At 38.8% G+C, this 23196-nt stretch overlaps 1 protein-coding gene across 2 annotated transcripts in view; it reads left to right on the top strand.

The window, feature by feature from the left end:
* Positions 1–444: 444 nt before the first annotated feature.
* SPTLC3 (serine palmitoyltransferase long chain base subunit 3) overlaps positions 445–23196 on the top strand; it is a 192679-nt gene continuing 169927 nt past the window's right edge. For both annotated transcript variants that reach the window (XM_027840439.1, XM_027840440.1), the window contains exon 1: positions 445–831. In XM_027840439.1, coding sequence (XP_027696240.1) covers positions 715–831 — 117 coding nt within the window. In that variant the 5' untranslated portion in view covers positions 445–714. The remainder of the gene's footprint in view (positions 832–23196) is intronic.

Here is a 23196-nt window from a genome sequence, read left to right as displayed (position 1 = left end):
CCATTGCTATAATGATATGCAAGCCTTAACCATTAGAGATGCAATATTAGAAAAGGAAGAAATGTTTTTTCTGTTAGTGTAATTGACCAATTCTAGAAATGTTAATGTGAAGGTTTTGTTTGAGTTAGTGACCACAGAACTCCTATACTAGAGGTAAAGAAGAGAAAACTGGGAAGAAAGTTAGATTTGGAATTCAAGAACCATAGTTCAAATCTTGATTTTCCCACCTCTAAAGTATTTTTCAACTCTAAATCTGTAATACTGTGAATGCAAACATTAGGTGGGGAGGGGAAGGCCAGGAGAGGGAGCCAACAATTTTGAACAGACTAATTCAGAGGCTTTGTGTCTTTAAATGACTCTCCACCTCCCTGCCCGCCCACTTTCATTTAGCCTACAAGCTACGGTAGACTGAGCTGGCTGCCTGTCCACGCTAGGAACCAGAATGAGCAGTAGTTTTAGAAACAGGTTAGTTGCTATGGAGTCTGCATTCTGACTTATTGAGGTTGGAGGTGTGTAAAGGTAACAGTTTGTTTTCAGTTTCAAAGATCTGGCAAAAAGATAGGCAGTCACTCCTCTTCTGGAAAAGCCTGATAGACCAGTAGGATTCCTTTTAGGGCTCAACCCAAAACTTTATCCCATCATTCACTAACTTCAAAAGCCAAGATCCCAGAGAAACTGGAAGAAGAAACTTCACGGGGTCATTCATTTAAACAAATGGCTAATCCAGGAGGTGGTACTGTCTGTAATGGAAAACTTCACAATCACCAGAAACAGAGCAATGGCTGCCAAAGTGGAAACCATAAAAGAAATGGGATCATTAGAGAAACACAGGTAAGAACCGATTTTCTTCTCTTTGCTTTACTTAAATGACCTCTGCTAAGCCCATTTGGATCAATTCAAAGTGACCATTAAACACCTTAAGATTGTCCTTTCTCTACAATGTCTTAAGTATATATTCTTATATTGTTTTCATTCTTTTGGCTCTAGCTGCCACTTGCTTTGAAATTTTCTCAAGTGAAATTGGGTAGGAGATTGGATAGAATTTTCTCTAAGAAGAAGAGAATTCTTTTTTCCTCCGATAACATTTTTATGAAGGGAACAGGGAGAGTCATGTGACCTTTCATTTTCTCTCTTGAAATTTGGGGAGTGTGTCTGAGGCATGAGTGAGGACCTTCCTTGGCCCAAATCATCTTCAGTCCCTAGGCCTGTGCATGACATACATTTGGAGAGGGAAACACAGCAAAAATGGAGTGAAAGCAAAGTCCTTTGTACTGAGATTATGTGGTATGAATGGCATTTTGCTCAGGTAGACTAGCAGTGTATTGAACTATGTGGGTTGATTAGTGACAGCATTGTTGGGGCTTACAACTTAACTTTAAACCAAGTGCAGTTTCCATTGAGGTACTGACAACCTTAAACATTCCTTGCTCAGGACTTCCAGGAAATAGAGTTTCTGGACACTGGGCCAGTAGGTGTCTCAGCAGTACTTTTAAAACCTATTCTTCTGTGTGCCTTCTGGTAAGCTCTTCATATCTGCTGAAAAAAAAAAAAAAGGCTTTGATACCTCAGTTACCCAGGGTGGGACCCTTGAAAGTAGTTATTAGCTTACTGAAGGCAACATTGTAACTATGTCAAATATTTATAGAAAGTACTTAGAAATTATTTCCTTCAAGGGTCCAGTTCCAGGAGAAATGCATTCTGGAAATCTTAATATCCAGAGAGTCACAGCGATTCCATCCCCCTATTTAGGAGCAGATGTACATCCAACAGACATACTTTTACTTAAAAGCATAGTTGTGAATTGTGAAATTTAGGGCCCAAAGGGACCTAAGGATTATTTAATCCAACCTGCTCATGTTACATATAAAGGAATGAATAAATTCTCCAAGGTCTAACAAGTAAGTAAATAACAGTGGTGGGACTGAACTCACTTCTCCTCACCTCCACACTGGCCTCCTTCAGGAGGAAGGAGTTCCTTCAGCTACAGCAGACAAAGCTATTTTCCTGCCTTCATGAGGTGTGGGAGCACCTCCTCGGGGAATTCCATGAAATACAAAGTCGTTCACTGGTAAGAACAAGGACTCACATAGGGGGGAAAGTTATTTTGCTGTAGGGCCTAGGAACAGGTGGCTTAGCTTCCTAGATCCTATTCAAATAGGCAAATCAGTAGAGGGTGGAGGAATAGCCCTCTCTCTGGTGTGTGGGGAGAAATTGAATCCTTTGAAACTGAGGGAGGTACCTTATTCATGCCTGACAAAATGTGTAGTAAGGTTGACACTGCTGCTTAAGACTCATTGCCATGGTTTACCAGGGAAGTTAGTAGGCCTTTCTCTGCACTGGGTGGCACAGCTGAGACAGCTTCTCATGTGTGCAGCATGTGGCGAAGGGAGAACCATAGCATGGTTTGTTTTGGAGTCCCTATTTGAGGCAGGCAGGGCCAATCCCCATGACCAGTCAACCACCAAGCATTCATTGAGACCCATGAGAAGAATCTGCAGGTCAGTCAACAGGTACCTAGAATGAACTGATTAAGTGTCCTCAGAGGAATAACCTGCTTGCTCTCTGGTGTAGTCTGACTTTGATAGTGCTGATTTGGGAAGCATCTGTTGATGTCATCATGAGAGTTGGTTCTGCAACACTTCTAGGGGAAGAAGCAAGAAGACTGACATGTCTCATACATGGAAAGGGTTTGGCTAAGGCTCAAAGACTAGGCTTCTAGAGGGGTTAATTAAGGAACTGCCAAAAGAATGGAAGGATCCTTTCTGGAGTTGGGGCTTCAATAACAGAAGCATAAACTTTTAGGGCTGCAATTACCAATTACTCAGCAACTTGTGACACAATTTCACTTCATTGGAGTGTTCTAACAAGCATGGAACTAAACTCTGTCAGAATAGTCCAAGGTTGAAAATGTTTTCTGGGTAGAGTCAAGCTTGTCAAGATAAGGCAGGGGCATCATCATTATCACCAAATCCAGGTTCAAGATTCAATCTAATCCAATGAGCATTTATTAAGTGCCTACTTTGTGTATGCACTAGAGATAAAAGGACAAAAATGAAACAATCAATCCCTGCCTTCAAGAAGAGAAATACAACATCCACCTTCACAAATGGTAAAACTTTTTATAACCATGTAAGTTTGAAAATGTCCCTTTCCATTTTGGTTCCCTCTCCATTTGGCTGTCACCTAGTTGCCTAGGGACTCTAGCAATATATTTCTACTCCACCCATAGATAATTAGGGTTCTGGTTTTCATCACTGATCATCTGAATGATATAAGCTCGTTCAATGAAAGAGACCAAATTACACTTTTAGGGTTCTGTAGAGCTTATGTACAAAGAATTCTATGTAGATGCAAGTCATCATTATTAGAACTTGTATTCCTCCTTTGACTCCTGCAATAGAAGAAACAGATAAGCCTAGTGTTGTAATCCAGAGATTTAATAAGTATTATGTATAGAAACTAATTGTGAATTACCATAAACACAATCCTTTCTTTCTCCTATTGACTAAGCTGAATGGTACTACTTTCTCTTCTAGCCCTAACCCCTTTGGTAGGTCAGGGACCATGTTTCCCCTAGTTCTCTGTGTGTGTGTGTGTGTGTGTGTGTGTGTGTGTGTGTGTGTGTGTGTTTTGGACTGATTACTGGATTTGAGATCTCTTTGTTATAGGAAGATTGCAGTGATGAACTTCCTCTATCAAGGCAGTTCGTCTTACTGCGCATGATTTACAATCTTAAACAATGGCTTGGGCACTGAAAAGTTAACCACCACCAGAGTCACCTGGTATGTGTCTGACGTTAGACCTGAACTTAGGTTTTCCTAACTCCAAGGTTAATTCTCTATCAATTATGCCACAATTGGCTCTCAAATTAAACATAGAAGACACAACACAGCTTTATTAAATTGAAAGGTGAAATACATATGCTTTTCTAGTCCACTATGTTCACTAAGAAGCATTTTCTTATATATGCTCTTTTCTCTCACAGGAAACTGATTTTAAGTCAAGAAATAAGAAAGAATTTGTTTTGTCTAATGTAACTTCCCTTCTCTTCGGATTGCTCAGTCCAACAAACATTTATTAAGCACCTATTATGTGCAAGGCACTGTGCTAGGTGCTTAAGAAACAAAGATAAGATAAAACAAAAAAAAATAGTCCTTGTGTTTAAAGAGCTTATATACTATTTGGGGTGTGGATTGAGAATGAAATATCTAAACAGATATACATGATTATCTGAGAGGATAAAGAGGGCTGACAGCTAAAGAGATGAGCAAGGATTCCTTTAGGAGGGAGCCTATAAACTCAGCCTTGAAGGTAGAGATTCTACTCAATCAATCAATGTGCTTGCACTGGGAAGGTGCTGAAATACAAGCTCAAAAATGAAACTGTCCCTGCCCTGAAGGGACAGACATGTACATAAATAAGTATAAATATATATGCGTCTCTGTGTGTCTGTGTTCATGTGTATACATATAAATTTTATATGGGAGACAGCATTTGGCACCTGGATGGATTGGGGAAATCAGAAAAGTAGGTACCAGAAGGTAGCTCATGAGTAGAATTTCTAAAGAAACAAGGATTCTAAGAGGGGGAGGTCAGGAAGAGGAGCATTCCTAGGTATGAGAAACAGCCAGTGTAAAAGCACAGATGTGAGAGATGGAATAAGGTGTATGAGGAACAACAAGGATGGTTTGACAGGACAGTCAAGTACAGGAAGAAGAGTAATGTATTATAAAATTGGAGAGACAGATTGAGGCCAAGTTGTGAACAATTTTAAAAGCCAAATAGAGGAACTTATACTTAATCCTAGAGTTAAAGATGATCCACTAGAGTTTAGTGAATAGAGGCAGAGGTGAGGATAGAGTACATTTCAGACATGGAGAATAGCCTGTCCAAAGGCATAGAGGTGGAAATAGAATTCTGATTTGGGGGGAAAGCAAAAGAGAAGGTAGCTTGTTATAGGAGTAAGAGCTAGGAAAGAGGCCCTTGTTCCAAATCCTGGCTCTTCCATTCACTAACTGTGACCACAGGCAAGTCACTTAATCTCAATGGGCCTCCATTTCCTCATCTGTAAAATGAAAGGGTTGAATTAGACGGCCCCTACAATTCCTTTCAGTATTTAAGTTCATGATTCTATGATCCTAAGGAGGCCAATCTGACTGGTCAAATATATCTGGAAAAGTAGGATGGAGCCAGACTGTGAGGCATTGTAAATGGCAGTTTGAGTAGTTTGTATTTTATTCTAGGGGAAATTGGTTTTTTAATCATGTTTTAGAAAGACAATTTTGTGAACTGCATGGATAAGGGATTGAAGAGTGGAAAGACTAAAAGTTGAGACTCTAATTAGCAGTTTATTGTAATAATACAAATGAACAGTGGATATGGACTATTTGTGCCCAATCTACGGTAGGGCCTTCTGAGCTTATTTTGGTCTCATTAGCACATTCAGACTCATTTTGGTCCTTTCTGAGAAGGAAGGACAACAATCAACCAACCACCACTGGAGGAGAGCTGGTAAAATTGACAAGATAGCATATAATTGAATATTGGGGTGGGGTGGTGAGAATAATGGAAAAGGAGTGGTGAGGGTGAGGAAAGAATTGAAAGTAAGGTGATTTCCCCTAGACCACAAGCCAGTTAGTATCAAATCCAGGTCTAGAAATGGGACCTTCTAAGGTCCAGGCCGCCATTCAGCCACCAGATGAAAGGTGTAATTGGCAGCATTTAAGCAGTGCTTTAAGGTTCACAAAGCATATTACAAATATCTCATTTTATCCTTACAACAACCCTGTGAGGTAGAGGCTATTACTAGCCCCATTTGACAAATTGGGAAACTGAGGTAGACAGGTTAAGTGACTTGCCCAAGGTCACATAGCCAGCAGTTCTCTGAGGTTGGCATTGAACTCTGGTCTTCCTGACTCCAGGTCCAAAACTTTATCTACTTTGCCACCTAGCTGCTATGATATAAAGTAATGCTAAAACTAAGCCCTATCCCTCTCTCAGTGTATTTTGCTCCTTTTAGAAAATGCTACATAACTTTGAAATGGTCACTTTACCTCTTTCAGCCTCAGTTTTCATGTCTCTAAGAGAGGGATTTGTACCACATGACTTCTAAAGTTCGTTTCAAATCTATGCTCTAGGTAGTTTCACATTCTCTAAATGAATAATGCCCTTTGTCCATAGTATTCTTCTGATGACTATTTTTTCCTATTAGATTGCACAAGGAAATTTCCTAAAAAATTAAAACTGTCCAAAATTAGAATAAACTATCTTAAGAGATAGTAAGTTTCCCTGTACTGTAGGTCTTTTGAGCACAGCCCGAAATGACCCTTTATCAGAAGAGGGAATTTTTGCCAGGAAAATTATAATGTGAGTAAAGGACCCATAAAGTTTCTTCCAACTCTGAAATTTGTTGAAAATATTGGAGTACAAGGACTCCAAGGACTGTGCCTGGCAGGGTACTACTGTATATGTATATGACTTTTATATACACAATACCTTCAGTGCAGTACTAGTGGACTTATTCACCCTTTACAATCCAACTACCATGTTACTCTACCTTCCTAAGTGCACACTTTCAAAGGCTACTCACTTGTTCCTGGAAATATGCTATTCATCAAGGGTTCTTCTAGTCCCTCCTGAAAAGAGATCAGCCAAGTGTCGACAAGCTATTTCTTGATGGTTTGAAATAATGGAAAAGAACACTGGCGGGGGGAACCCCACCAAAAGGTTTCAAACTTGAGAATTTTACATTTTTATTTTGTTTTGCAAAAGTCTTCCTATCTTAAGGAAAGTTTCATAAATAGTAGACATTGTAGGTTAGAGAATTTGAGCCAAAGCTCTATGGTAAGTGACTCATGTCTCATCATAGATGAAACAGTAATATCTTGGCTTATAGAATTAAGTGCCAAAGCGAATGAGATTATGTGTCAGGTAACAAAAGCAGAAGATACATATCCAAGTTTGGCAAAGGATGAGAAAAGCTGGAGTTCCTGAGAATGGGGACCTAAGATGGTAAGGAATCTTGAAACCATATCAAAGAAAGTCAGTGGTAGGAACTAGAGATATTTAGCCCAGAGAAATGGAAACTTGGGGGACATATCTCTAAAAGCATAACAAAGGATGCCATTTGGAATAGATTTGTTTTACTTTGCCCTAGAGAATGAAGATCTACTAATAATGGGTAGAAGTTATAGAGAAGCAGGTTTTTGTATAAGGGAAAACTTCCTCACATTACTGTGAGGAAGTAATGGGCTATTTTCCAAGGTCTTCAAATAGGGGCAGGATTATTACTGTAGGGTTTTTTAGCCAAGATTTCTGCTCAGGTATAGGTGGACTAGATGACCTCTATGGTACCTTCCAGCTCTAAGTATGATAACTGGAGGTATTTCAGTTTCACATAAGCTAATGATGGAGAGGCTCTTACCATGAACTTTCTTCATCTCACTCCTCTTCCCTCATAGGGTAAAAACTTCTCTGTAGTAAGTCAAAAATGAAGAAGCATCATGGCACCTTTGAAAATTAGCTTCTTAATCAAATTATTCAGGAAAAAAAGCATTGTTATTTTCTTGAAATATCTCTTTGAAATACATAAATGTACAAAGTCATTCCAGAGGGGGTGAGTGGTTCAGATCTATGATATTCAAGGTCCTAGGTATCTCTCAAATTGTTACGTTCCAAGCTTTAGATCTCAGTGATCTATTGGCAATCTTGATTTGTGTATTTATGTTGTCATTAAATTAAAAGGTCACAACCTTGCAGTCTAGGAGTTAACAATCTAATAGGAAATACATAAGCTTCAGAAGGCAAGTGGAAGCAGATAGAGGCCACTAAATATTAAGGGAATGTGCATCCATTGAGCATCATAGAATTGACACGAACTTTAGAGATCATGTAAGGGCTTTCTTTATTTATAGATGAAGTCACTAAGACTCAAAAAGGTAATGTGGTCTATCCAAAGCCACAAAATACATTTATATATGTATGTGTGTGTGTTTTCCCCCAATTACATGTTAAAACAATTTTAACATTTTTTCTAAAGTTTTGAGTTCCAAATTCTATCCCTCTTTCCCTTTTCCCTCCCATCCCCCCCTCCCTGCGATGGTAAGTAATCAGATTTAGGTTATACACATGCAATCATGTAAAACATTTACATCTTAATACAACAAAATGTACATGGAAAGGATTTTATCTTATTTTGGGGTACTCATTTATGTCATGATGGCATTTATAGAGCACCTAACATTTTATCATATTGAATCAAAAACCGTGTGAGGTAATAGTGCAGACATTATCATTTCAGATGAGGAAACTAAGGATCAGAGAGGTTAACAACACCTGCCCTAGGTTAGACAGCTAGTCTTCGATCAACAAGAATTTACTAAATGATTACTGTGTTCCTTGATTTGCTAAGCACTGGGAATTCAAAGAACACAAAAAGCAGTCCTTGCCATCAAAGAGCTTACAGAGTAACTAACTGTTGGAGACAGGATTCAAAAACAGATATTAACTTACTTTCAAGTCCAACTTTTATTCCACTAACATATAAAATGAATACAAAGTAGTTTGGAGAAAGAGGAAACTAGCACCTGGATGGATCCGAAAAAACTTCATGTAGAAGATGACATCTGAATAAAAGTTTTGAAAAGACAAAACAAAACAGAGAAGGAGAGGGGAAGAGAAGGAGCATTCCTGGCATGGGGGACAACCAGTTCAGAAACAAAAAGACGAAGACAGAATGTCCTGAAAAAGCAACAAGTAGGCCAGTATGACTAAACTATAGAGTGCTTAGAGGAAATCAATGTATAAGAAGATAGTCAAGGTAGGTTGGAGCCAGGGTGTGAAGAGCTTTTTTTTTTCCCTAAACATTCTTTTCTTTTTAAATTGAGTTCCAAATTCTCTCCCTTCCTCCAACCTCTTCCCTACCCACTGAGAAGGCAAGCAAAATGATATCAATTATACATGTGAAATCATGTAAGACATATTAAGACATATGATCATATTAGCCATATTACAGGGAAAAGAGAGAGAGACAGAGAAAGAGAGAATGAGAATTAATTATACTTCAATTTGCACTCAAGAGTTCATCCGTTCTCTCTGGAGGTGTACAGCATTTTTCCATCATAAGTCATTTGGAATTATCTTGGATCATTGTGTTGATCAGAATAGCCAAGTCTTTCACAACCAATCATCATTACAACATGGTTGCTACTGTGCACAATGATCTCCCATTTCTTCTCACTTCACTTTGTATCAGTTCATATAAGTCTTCCGTGTTTTTTTTTCTGAAAACAGCCCCAGTCTTATTTCTTATAGCAGAACAGGACTGCATCAAAATTATAAACCATAACCTGTTCAGCCATTCCCCAATCAGTGAACATCCCCTCAATTTCCAATTCTTTGCCACTACAAAAAGAGCTGCTATAAATATTTTTGTACTATAGGTTCCTTATCTTTTTTCCTTTGATCTCATTGGGGTACAAACCTCATATTGCCGGGTTAAAAGTTTGATAGCCCTTTGGGCCTAGTTCCAAGTTGTTTTCCAGAATGGTTGGACCAGTTCACAACACTACCAACAGAAAATATTGTACCTATTTTCCCTCATCCCTCCTAGCATTTGTGATTTCTAGTATGTGAAGTGATACCTCAAAATTCTTTTAATTTGCTTTTCTCTTGTCAATAGTGATTTAGAGCATTTTTTCATATGACTATAGACAGTTTTGATTTCTTCTTTTGAAAACTGCCTGTTCATTTCCCTTGACCATTTATCAATTGCGTAATGGCTATTATTTTTATAAATCTGACTCAGTTCTTATATATGTGAGAAATGAGGCCTTTGAGAAACTTGCTGTGAAATTTTTTAATATTACTGCAACTTCTATGGTACTGTCTAGCAAATTATATTTTCTCTGATTATCTCTTTTAATTAAGTCTTTTTGCTTTTGCTTTTTCTAAGATCATGATTTCTATCCCTGCCTTTTTCACATCAGCTGAAGCATAACAGATTCTACCCTTTATTTTAATTCTGGGTGTGTCTTTCTCTTTCAAATATGTCTCTTGTAAACAATAAATTGTTGGATTCTGGTTTCTAACCCATTCTGCTACCCAATTCTATCTTATGGGTAAGTTTATCCCATTTACATTCACAGTTATGGTTACTGTGTATTTCCCTCCATTTTCTTCTGTTTTATCGTTCTCTTTCTCTTTTTGTCCTGTCCCTTCTCAAAAGTCTGTTTTGCTTCTTACTACTGCCTCCCTTAATCCATGCCCTCCCTTTTATCATCTAAACCCCCTCCCATATATCTTATCCCCTTCCCTTCCTACTTCCCTACTGGATAAGACAGATTTCTAAACCAAATTGAGAGCGAGAGAGGGAGAGAGAGAGAGAGAGAGAGAGAGAGAGAGAGAGAGAGAGTATTCTTTCCTCTTTGAACTAATTCCAATGTGAGGTTCAAGCATTGTGTGACACCTCCCCTATTTTCCTCTCCACTATAAAACTTTTCCTTACATGTCTTTTATGTGATAAAATTTTCTCTATTCTACCTCTCCCTTAACCATTTTCCCACTGCATCCCTCTTCCTCACTCTTTCATCTGTTTTTTTTTGGAGGTCATCCCAAAATAATGAAGTCATACTTGTGTTTTTCGTCTATGTAGACTCCCTCTAAATGCTCTAATAAAGATAAAGTTCTTAAGAGTTACATATATGAAACCCAAAGAACTCTCGCATTTTCGTTGCCATGGAGTATCCTCCCGTGATCTCCTTTACAAATGGGCTCTGTGGCCTAGCGCCCCCTTTCCCCCCGAGCCAGGTCACCCGTGATCATCTGCTGCAGCCCACTGCCTGACAGGGGCTGCCTGGGAGCCACCACTAAGGTTTACATCATCACAACAAGAACAAGCAATATGGCAGCAATCCCGTCCAGCAGTTCACTCATAGCAACCCATGACTACTACCGAAGGCATTTGGGTTCCATTTCCAGCAACAGCTCCTGTGGAAGTGCTGAGTATTCTGGGAAAGTGATCCCCCACCATCCTGGTTGTCCCAAATCAGACCCAGGCCACTGGTGGGCAAGTTTCTTCTTCAGGAAGTCGAGTCATCCATTCATGACAACTGTATTGGAATCCCCAGAGCACTCAGGAACTTTCCAGGTTGCTCATGGCACGATCACCTGTGACCTGGCTCAGGAGGCCATGAGGAAGCGGCGTGTCAGCGAGCCCGGCAAGACCAGCACTGGGCCTTCTGCAGGAGCAACAACACCCTTCTTGCTGCTCATCCTGCTTCTTAAGTGTGCCAGGCATCAGAGCCCATTTCCCCCTCCCTTCCCTTCCCTTCCCCTCTCTTCCCCTCTCCCATCTATTCCCTTAGAATAGACTGGCTGCTTAAGTGTAGAAATAGTTGTGTTGTGTGTGTGTGTGTGTGTGTGTGTGTGTGTGTGTGTGTTTTAAAGGAAAACAAAAGAAACCACACTGTTACTGTTTTTTTTTTACTAAGTCACCTATGTGCTTTCCAGCAGCCTCAGTAACTTGTTACTTTGTACTCGTCAGAAACTAATAAACTTTGAGCAGCCTTTTTAAAAAAAAAAAAGTTACATATATCATCTTCCCATAAAGGAATGTAAACAACTTAACTTTGAGTCCCTTATGATTTCTCTTTCATGTTTTATACTTTCCTTAAGTCTTCGGTTTGATGTCAAATTTTCTATTTAGCTCAGGTCTTTTCATCAGAAATGCTTGAAAGTCCTCTTTTTCGTTAAGTATCCATTTTTCCCCTGAAGGATTATACTGATGCTGGGTAGATGATTCTTGGCTGTAATCCTATCTCCTTTACTTTTTAGAATATTATATTCTAAGCCATCCACTCCTTTAACATGGAAGCTGCTAAATCTTGTGTTATCCTGACTGTGGCTCCATGATATTTAAATTGTTTCTTTCTGGCTGTTTGCAATATTTTCTCCTTAATCTGAGAGCTCTGGAATTTGGCTATAATATTCCTGGGAGTTTTCATTTTAGGATCTCTTTCAGGGGATGATCAGTGAATTCTTTCAATTTCTATTTTACCCTCTGGATCTAAGATATTGGGGCAGTTTTCCTTTATAATTTCTTGAAATATGATGTCTAGGCTCTCTTTTTGTGTGTGTGTGAGGCAATTGGGGTTAAATGACTTGCCCAGAGTCACACAGCTAGTGAGTGTTATGTGTCTGAGGTCACATTTGAATTCAGGTCTTCCTGACTCCAAGGCCAGTGCTCTATCCAATGCGCCACCTAGCTGCCTGTCTAGGCTGTTTTTTTGATCATGGCTTTCAGGTACTCTAATAATTCTTAAATCATCTCTCTTCAATCTATTTTCCAGGTTAGTTATATTCCCAATATTTTTTTTCATTCTTTTAACTTTGTTCCATTATTTTTGATGTCTGGTGGATTCATTAGCTTCCACTTGCCCAATAACAATTTTTAATAAATTATTTTCTTCAGTGAGTTTTTGTATCTCTTTTGCCATTATAGGCCAATTCTGTTTTTTAAGGTGTTACTTTCTTCTGTATTTTTGTGCCTCTCTTACCAAGTTAATGTCTTTTAATAATTTTATTATATTATTCTCATTTCTTTTCTGAATTTTTCCTCTGTCATCCATCACTTTCTTTAACTCTTCCAGGAATTCTTGTTGGTCTTGGGTCCAATTAACATTTTTCTTTGAGGCTTTGTTTATAGCTGTTTTCACATTGCTGTCTTCTGAGTTTATGTGTTGGTCTTTTTTGCTACCATAGTATCTTTTTATGGTCAAGCTCTTTGTCGTGGTGGTGGTTTGCCCATTTTCCCAGCCTATTTCTTGACTTTGAACTTTATGTTAAAGTTGGGCTCTGCTTACCTGAGGGTAGGAAACACTGTCCCAAGCTTCAGGCTTTTTCCATATTTCTCTTTTCAGAGCTAGTTCTGAGAATCTGCAAGTTTTTTGTGTTTCCAAAGTATGATCCATGGAGCGGTGTGGTCGCTGCTCTCTTGGTGTGCATTCTGGTCTTTACCTGGGAAGGCTCCTTGTTCCCCAGCAGCTCCAAGCACTAACTCTCCTCATGGCCCTGGAACTGTGACCAGGTCCTCCCGTTTTCCTGGAGCCACAAACACCAGTGCTCCTCTTTGCCCCAGAATTGCAATCAGGGCCCCAGCTCTCTTGTGACTAACAACAGGTGTTCCTCTCTGCCCTGGACCTGTGACCCAGAATTGCTTACAGGCATCAAGTGTTGCCAGTAAGTACCAGCTACACCCAGTTCCAGCAAAACGTCCCCTTTCATCTCTTTCTCATCAGGTGTCTGACCCCCTTACAGTCACTGGGCTAAGAGTTCTTAAAGCTACAGCCACCTCCGAAGCCTGGGGCTGGTGAGGTTGCTACTGCTGCACTCCAGGCAAGCCCACACCCTGGCATTATAGACCTCTCCTGCCAACCTCCTAATTTATCTCGGGCTGGAAGAATGTTTCACTTTGACCTTTTGTTGACTCTGCCACTCCAAAATTTGATTTGAGGAGTTATTTTAGTTGTTCAAAGGAGAATGTTAGCTAGATTGCTGCCTATACTCTACCATCTTGGTTTCAACTAGTGTTTGAAGAGCTTTAAGTGCCAAATAGAGGAGTTTATATTAATTCCAGGAGTAACAGAGTCACTAGAGTTTTAGTGGCAGCATGACATGTTCAGATATTTACTTAAGAAAATTTACTTTGGTGGCAGTGTGGATGATGACTTGGAGTGGGGAAAGAGAAAATGGAGGAAACTCCATGTGGGGGACTACTACCACAACAGTCTAGGCAAAAGGTCATGAGAACTGAAACTGAAAGGTCAAAATGTGAGTGAGACACCTTATGGAAACAAAAACAACAGGATTAGGCAACTGAATGACTTTGTGAAGTGACAATGAGCAGCTGAAGATGGCACCAAGGCTGCAAACCTGGGTAATTAAAAGGCTGGCGGTACCCTCGATGGTAACAGAAAAGTTCAGAAGTGGGGTGGCTTGGGGGAGGTAGGGAAATAAGAAGGGATGAGTTTTATTTTGGTTATGTTGAATTTGAGATACAAACAGGAAATCTAGGTTAGAATGTCCAACTGGCTGCAGCTAATGTAGAAATGGAGCTCAAGAGAGAGACTGGGGCTTAGGAGAGAGATTCAGAAGTCATCTGCATAGAGATGGTCATAGGAAAATCTTTATAATGTACAAAGACTCAGTTTACTCATCTGTAAAATGGGAAGGGTGGTAACAATACCTGCAGCAATTATCTCAAATTTCTTTACTTTTACAAGGTAAAAGCAAGCCTTCCCTAGTGTAGGTAGGTAGAAGATGAGGTATTAGTCTTCACCTAAAGGTGGTGGAGGAAAAAACACTTTGCAAACCTCTTAAAGCTATGCAAAGGTGAGTGATAATTATGACTATAAAAGTACACTTTTGCTTATCCTGTCTATGGTGAATTAATTCCCTTATGAAATTGTACATCCAGATGTTAAGTTCTTTAACCTACTATGTGGGGATAGTTAAACCACTGTTATTTTAATCTAAATTTAATCTAATTTAGGCTAATTTAATCATATGTCAGTATCTACAATAATAAATATTTCTGACAATTCAGTCTGTAAGCACAAATCATGCTGTATGGAGAATAACAGTTCTGAATGAAAGATTAGAATATATGACATGTACTCTCATCCTCAACTTACTATACTCCTTTTCTCATGAGGAACATAGTTTCCCTCAGTCTCTGGTTCTCTACTATATTTTTTTCTGAATATTAGTTTTTAGCTTTTTTTTTTTAAGTAATGAACCTATTCCAGTTTGAATTTCTGTGAGGTAAGGAAATACATTTGCTTAGGTTTGCTTCTGCATGGCACAAAATAAATTTTAGATTTAGTCTCAATAGTCATTCTGATCAGGATAGCTAAACTTCAAAGCTCCCCTAGACAGTGTGCTTTTAAATTGTAAAAAGTCAACAATATCATTAGCAAAATTTATGCATCTAATAAGATAGATTGTGTGTGTGCTCGTGTGTGTGTGTGTGCGCGCGCGTGCGCGAGTATGATGGGGAGGCTTAAATGTTTACTTTAGCTTTCACAATGACAATTAGCAGCTACAGATTCTCACTCCTTAATTCTAGGAAGTTTAAGTTATGGTGTCTGTATACAAATACAGCATATCAGGGATGAGATCTGAAGTTATTTTTAATATTTAGACTTAAGCCGTTTAGATTTGCCACTGAATTAGACAGGAACAGCTAGAAATTATCTTCCTCCCTTCTGGAAGTAATTTCTCCTTCATTTGACCCGACAGCACTTTGTATTCTTCTTAGGTCCTAACCATATTTTGTTTATTGCATTTATCCATGTGCTATAGGAACCTCAAAAGCAATTAAATCTATTCCTCTCATTTTATGGAAGACCCAGGTCCTCCGAGTCCAGCACAACAAAACTTTTAGCTAGCTACTCTGCTGCCAACTACCAAAGAAAGGCAGCTAGGATAAAGCACTGAGCTTGGAGTCAGGAGGACCTGAGTTCAAATCGGACCTCGAACACTTCCCAGCTGTGTGACCCTAGGCAAGTCATTTAACCTCTACCTCAGTTTCCTCAACTCTCAAATAGAAATAGTAAAAGCAGGGGTATTGGAAGGATCACAACGCCTGGCATATAATGAGCATTTAAGAAATGCTTATTTCCTTTCCCCTCACCCCCTACCCCAAATGTCTTATCTCTACTCAATTATAAATTCCTCGAGAGTAAAGACCCTGTTTTATTAATCTCTGTAATCTTCCTGAATCTTACTGCACTTGTTAAAACGTTTGTTAAATGAATGAATGAATGAGCTTTCCAGTTTTCCAACACTAATCACTATAGCTACACTATACTGACAGAAAGAACAGCCCTACTCTAACTTCTACAGTACCACTTAAGGTATATGTAGGATAGATGAACAAGCCCTAAACTGTAAGCTCAGAATTTGAAAAATCCAGATACCAGCTTGAGTCACAGACTTGAGATTTGTCTGAATGAGGCGCTACTGAATTCCTATATTGTCACTTTTATTATGCATATTTTTTTTTTGCCTTGGAATTACACGGGTTATCCAGTGTCTATCATTCTCCTTCTTGCAAGTGTTTATTTACTCTTACAGTTTATTGTGTATGAATAAGAAAGAATTAGTTAGATTAGTACAAAATGCCCATTACCTTGTATTTCCTATGCATATATTGTAGATACATGTTTCATCCCAGGTAGATCATAAGCTCTTTAAGGGAAGGGACTGTTTTAATTTTCTCTTTGTTTCCCCATGCTAGCACAGTGCTGGACACGTAGGAGGTGCTTAACAATGCTGAATGAGTGGTAGTTTTATGATCCTTTGATTTCAATTTCTCTTCAACACCCACTTAAATCCTCGATTTTTTTTTCTTGTTCACAGAGGGAGGATTCGGGAGAAAGATAATAAGTTCTGCTTTGGACATATTGATTTTAAGACGTCTACTGGACACCCAGTTAGGAACATCTGAAAGGCAGTTGGTAATGGGAGACTGGTCAGAAGAGAGGTTGGGGCATAAAAGGTAGATTTTGCAGATGACCTAGGCTTTCTGACTAAATCTAAATTCATGCTCTATTTTATATTCTTTTTAAAAATTTTTAATTAATTTATTTTGAATTATCAACAATTATTTCCATAAGCTTTTGAGTTTTAAATTTTTCTTCTTCTCCCTTCCTACCTCCCTCCCCAAGACGGCATGCAATCTGATATAGGCTATACATATATATTCCTGTTAAACATATTTTCACATTACTGATGTTGTAGGTAAGAATTAGAACCAATAGGAGGAACCAGCAGAAAGAGGAAACAAAACACAACAGAAGGAAAAAATAGCAAATAGTATGCTTTGATCTACATTCAAACTCCATAGTTCTTTCTTTGGATGTGGATAACATTTTCCATCATGAGGCCTTTGGAGATGTCTTAGATCCTTGTATTGCTGAGAAGGGTTAAGTCTATCAATATTAGTCATTGCACAATGTGGCTGTTGCTGTGTACATTGTTCTCCTGGTTCTGCTCATTTCATGTAGCATCAGCCCATACAGGTCTTTTCAGGTTTTTCTAAAGTCAGCCTGTTAATCACTTCTTATAGCACGATAGTATTCCATTACATTCACATACCACAACTTGTTCAGCCATTCCCCAATTGATGGGCATCCTCTCAATTTCCAATTCTTTGCCACCACAAAAAGAGCTACTATAAATATTTTTGTACATGTAGGTCTTTTCCCATTTGTATGATCTCTCTAGGATATAGCCCTAGAAGTGCTATTACTGGATCAAAGGGTATGGACATTTTCATAGCCCTTTGGGCATAGTTCCAAATTACTCTCCAAAATGGTTGGAATCATTTCACAACTCCACCAACAATTCATTAGTGTTCCAATTTTCCCACATCTTCTCCAACATTTATCATTTTCCTGCTTTATCATGTTGGCCAATCTGATAGGTGTGATGTGTTACCTCAGAGTTGTTTTGTTTTGCATTTCTCTAATCAATAGTGATTTAGAGCATTTTTTCACATGACTATAGATGGCTTTAATTTCTTCATCTGAGAACTGCCTGTTCCTATCCTTTGACTATTTATCAATTGGGGAATGACTTGTATTCTTATAAATTTGACTTAATTCTCTATATATTTTTGAAATGAGGCCCTTATCAGAGAGACCGGTTGTAAAAATTATTTCCCAATTTTCTACCTTCCTTCTTTTTTTAATTAATTAATTAATTAATTATTTTTTGGCAACTGGGGTTAAGTGACTTGCCCAGGGTCACACAGCTAGTAAGTGTCAAGTGTTTGGTCTGAGGCTGGATTTGAACTCAGGTCCTCCTGACTTCAGGGCCAGTGCTCTATCCACTGTGCCACCTAGTTGCCCCTTCTACCTTCCTTCTAATCTTGGTTGTATTGGCTTTGTTTGTGCAAAAACTTTTCAATTTAATGTAATCAAAGTTATCTATTTTGCTTCTCATAATGTTCTCTATCTCCTGTTTGGTCATAAATTCTTCTATTCTCCATAAATCTGATAGGTAAACTATTCCTTGCTCTCCCAGTTTGCTTACAGTATCAGTCTTTATATCTCAATCATGAACCCATTTTGACTTTATTTTGGTATATGGTGTGAGATTTTGATCTATGCCTAGTTTCTGCCATTCTCTTTTCCAGTTTTCCCAGCACTTTTTGTCAGAGTGAGTTCTTATCCCAGAAGCCGGGGTCTTTGGGTTTGTCAAATAATAGATTACTATAGTCATTGACTACTGTGTCTTGCATACTTAACCTATTCCACTGATCCACCACTCTATTAGCCAGTACCAAGCAGTCTTGATGATTGCTGCTTTATAATACAATTTAAGATCTGGAATGGTTAGGTCACCTTGCCCTACATTTCTTTTCATTAGTTCCCTTGATATTCTGGACCTTATGTTCTTCCAAATGAATTTTGTTACTATTTTTTCTAACTCTATAAACTAATTTTTTGGTAGTTTGGTATGGCACTGAATACGTAAATTAACTTAGGTAGAATTGTCATTTTTATTACATTAGCTCAGCCTACTCATGAGCAATTGATGTTTTTCCAATCATTTAGATCTGACTTTATTTGTGTGAAAAGTGTTTTGTAATTGTGTTCATATAGTTCCTGGATTTGTTTTGAGAGATAGACTACTAAATATTTTCTATTGTCTACAGTAACTTTAAATGGAATTTCTCTTTCTATCTCTTGCTGTTGGGCTTTGTTGGTAATATATAGAAATGCGAATGATTTATGTGAATTTATTTTATAGCCTACAACCATTTTTATATTCTTTAAAAGGCTAACTTTTCCTAACCTTTACAGAGGCCTTTCCCTATTACCACTCACCATTCCACCTTTTCCTATCCCTGCTAGTAACTTCTCTCTGGGACTACCTACCATTTATCTTCTATGTACAATTCTTTGCATATTATCTCCTTCATTAAAATGTGAAGTTATTGTGGGCAAGAACTATTTTGTTTGTTTTTAATTTTTTTGGTATCCCCAGTACTTAGCAAAATACTTGGCACATAGTAAGCACTAAACAAATGTGTATTGATTAATTTGAACAGAGACAAAATGCTTTTAAAAAAAGATGAGTGAGGGGCAGCTAGGCAGAACAGTGAATAGAGCTCTGGCCTTGGAGTCAGGAGGACCTGAGTTCAAATACAACCTCAGACACTTGACACTTACTAGCTGTGTGACCCTGGGGAAGTCACTTAACCCCGATTGCCTCACCCAAAAAAAAAAAAAAAAAAAGATGAGTGACTGAAATCGAATTAATTCCATTACTCTAAGTCAAATATCATTAATTCAATAGCTCATAGGATCACCAATTTAAGATCATTCAATTCATTCAGTAAACATTTATGAAGAGTCTACTATATTCCAGGTAGGGCAGCTAGGTAGTGTAGTGGATAGAGCACTGGCCCTGGAGTCAGAAAGACCCAAGTTCAAATCCAGCCTTAGACACTTACTAGCTGTATGACCCTGTTTGCTTCAGTTCCTTATCTGTAAAATGAACTGGAGAAAGAAATGGCAAACTACTCCAGTAATTCTTCCAAGAAAACCCCAAATGAGGTCATAGACAGACACAATGGAAACAACTCATCATCATCAACAATAACAACACACCAGGCACTATGGTAAGCGCTAGGGATGCAAAAAAGAGGAAGAAGACAGTCCCTGTCCTCAAGGACCTTAAAATCTAATGGGGGGGACAACACACAAGCAAATAAATACAAAGCAAGCTCTTTGCAGGATAAAAGGGAAATAATTAAAAGAGGGAAAGCACTGGAATTTAGAGGGGTTAGGGAAAGTTTCCTGTAGAAGGACTGGAAAGGTAGGATGGGGGCTAAGTTAAGAAGGGCTTTGAATGCTAAACAGAGCATTTCGTATTTTCTACTGGGGGTATTAGGAAGCTACTGAAGTTTATTGAGTATCGGAGTGTGGCATGATTAGCAAATATTTTAAGAAAATCCCTTTAGTGGCTGAATGGGGAATGGTTTGGAGAGTTGAGGCCGGCTGACCCATCAGACAGCTCTTGCAGTAATCAAGGAATGAGGTGATAAGGGCCTGCACCAGGGTGGTGGCAGTGTCAGAGCTGAGAAGGGGCATATTTGGAAGATGTTGCAAAGATGAAATCCACAAGACTTGGCAACAGTATGAATATGGGGAATGAGAGACAGTGAGGGATCCAAGATGACTCCTCAATTGCGAGCTAAGAGACTGGTAGGATGATGTTGCCCTCTATAGTAAAAGAGAAGGTAGAAGGAGGGGAGGATTCGGGGTAAGATAATAAGTTCTATTTTGGATATATTGATTTTAAGATGCCTACTGGACACGCAGTTAGGGATGTCCGAAAGGCTGTTAGTAATGGAAGACTGGTCAGCAGAGAGATTGGGGCAGGTAGATTTTGCAGATGACTCAGGTCCTCTGACTCTAAATCCACACTAATAAATTAGCTATTTACCTCTACCATAATCTACAAAAAAAAGTATACAAAGCAAATTAGTAATATGAATAGTAGTATGTTTGAGGTAAAATTAGTGGCAGCATTAAGAATGGTGAGATATTTATTTAAAAATATGAACTGTTTTAAGCACACTGCTTTCTTTTCTCTAAATAGGTGTAGTTAATTGTGAATAAGTTTTACCTATTCAATAAAGCACAACACACAGGACTTTTTCTTGGAAATTATTTTGCTACTAGTTGGTTGTTATTGCTATCTGTTCCTAAAATTGTTAAGGCATTCTTTCTTTTAAAATGTTATAGTTAGGGACTATTATGAATATAGACTGGCCTTCATCTCATTTGGTCTATAGTGAGATTTTACCAAATATCCTACAGCTGTATATCTTAGGAATAAATCTGCTATGAATAACAAATTTTATACAGAGTTTGCAAAGCTGCAAAAAAATTTATGAACATAAATAGACTACGTGGAATTTTTGATTAATGAACATAATAGCTAACATCTATATAGCACTTACTATGTTCCAGGCAATATGCTAAGTGCTTTACAATTATAATCTAATTTGATCCTCACAACCACCCTGGGAGGTAGATGCTAATTATTATCCTCATTTTACAAGTGATGAAACTGAGGCTGACAGAGGTTAAGTGACTTGTACAGGATCACACAGCTAAGTGAGTGTCTGAGGTCATATTTGAACTCAGGTTTTCCTGACTCCAGGCCCAGTGCTCTATCCACTGCTCCACCTAGTTGCCCAACATGAAATCTAGAGTATGGAACTCTAGTCCAAATAATTACAATCATAGCTTAAACTGTTCTCCACAGACAATCGACTTAATCTACTCATATGTACCAGAGCTAGGAGAATTAAGTGGATATTCCTATCACCCTCCCCTGAATAATATTGCCATGTCACAAAGTTGGTCAAGATATCCACTTGGCCACACACAAGAATAACACTGAAATTATCAAAAGATAAATTCATATCAAACCCCTTTGACATCATCTCACTCTCTTTTCCAGGCTCTGACAAAGAGGTAGCCCTTATTGCCAAAGTCAACCCCTCTACATGTGTACTTGATACCATCTCCTCCTTTCTTCTCTGACGGATTTCATCCTCAGTCATCCTCTCTCTCTTGAGTCTGCAACCTCTCCCTAGCTATTGGTTTCTTCCCTCCTGTTTTCATACATTGCCAAATATCCTCTATCCTTTAAAAAAAAAAACTTCACTAAACTGAGTTACCACCCTTGTAGTTATCATCCTATATCTCTCCTCCTTTTATCAACCAAGCTCCTGGGGGAAGGGGAGAACTTATCTAAATGTGCTGTGGTACTTACTCTCCTCTCACTTGCTTCTCAACCCTTTACCATCTGGCTTCTATCTTTATCTCCAACTGAAATTCTTCTTTCCAAAGTTGCTGAGGCTCTCTTAATTGCCAAAAATGATGGCCTTTTCAAGTCTTCATCCTTCTGGACCTCTCTGCTGCATTTGCTCTGCTGCACCCTATTTTCTTGGATACTCTCTTCTCTGGGTGTTTATAATCCTCTTCTCTCCTTGTTTTCCTCCTTCCTGCCTGCCTGCTTATTCACGGTCTCCACATCTGCCTTATCACCCATCTCGCATCTCCTTACTATAGAAGTTTCCCAAGGTTCCTTACTAGACTCTTCACTTCTTCTATACTCTCTCTCAGTAATGTCTTCAACTCCTATGAGTTTTAACTTCCATTCCTATGCATATAAGTCACAGAAATATTTTCAGGTCCAGCCTATGCATGTAAGTCACAGAAATATTTTCAGGTCCAGCCTCTCCCCTGAGCCTTTATTCCTCCATCACCGACTGCCTACCAGACACTTCAAATTGGATGTCCCAGAAATAGTGCAAACTCAGTATGTTCAATACTGAACTAATTATTTTTCCCTCAAAACTCTCACATCTTCCAAACTCCCCTGTTTCTATCAAAGGCAGTACCATCCTTCCAGCATCCCTATAAACTTAGCATTTTCCTGGAGTCCTCATTCTCCCTCATCCCACGTATCCAATCAGTTGCCAAATCTTGCCATTTCTACCTTCACAGCATCTCTTGCATCTGATCCCTCTTCTCCATTCACACAGCTACCACATTAGTTCAGGCCATCAACTCACCAAGACTATTCCAGTCGTCTCCTAATGGGTCTTCCTGTTTCAAGGCTCTCACCACTCTTACCTATCCTCGACGGCTGCAACGGTAATTTTCCTTAAGTGCAGAGTTGAACGTGTGACTCCCCTGCTCAGTCGACTCCAGCGGCTTCCTATGGCCTCTTGAATCAAATATAAGCTCCTATGTTTAGTTTTTAAAACCCTGAACAACCTGGTCCCAAACTACTTCTCCAGCTTCATTAGATATTGTTCCCAGGCAAACTGGCCCTTTTTTTTTCCTTCTTCCTCACTTGGAACACACCATCTTCCACCTTTGTGTCTTTGCACTGGTCATCCCCCAGGCCTAGAATACACTCCCTCCTTATCTCTGCCTCATGGAGTAAGTCTCTCTCTTACTTTAAAAAGATTCAGCTCAGGTACAACCCTTTGCATGAAATCTTTCCGGATTCTCACAACTGCTAGTGCCCTCCCTCCTAAACTTTGTTGTTTATCTATATTTGTATTCACTTTCTATATATATGTGTGTAATTGTTGTTTCC

This window comes from Vombatus ursinus, unplaced genomic scaffold, assembly GCF_900497805.2.
Source record: "Vombatus ursinus unplaced genomic scaffold, bare-nosed wombat genome assembly UNPS02014841.1, whole genome shotgun sequence".
Taxonomy (NCBI): Eukaryota; Metazoa; Chordata; class Mammalia; order Diprotodontia; family Vombatidae; genus Vombatus; species Vombatus ursinus.
This window is presented reverse-complemented; position numbering and strand designations above follow the sequence as displayed.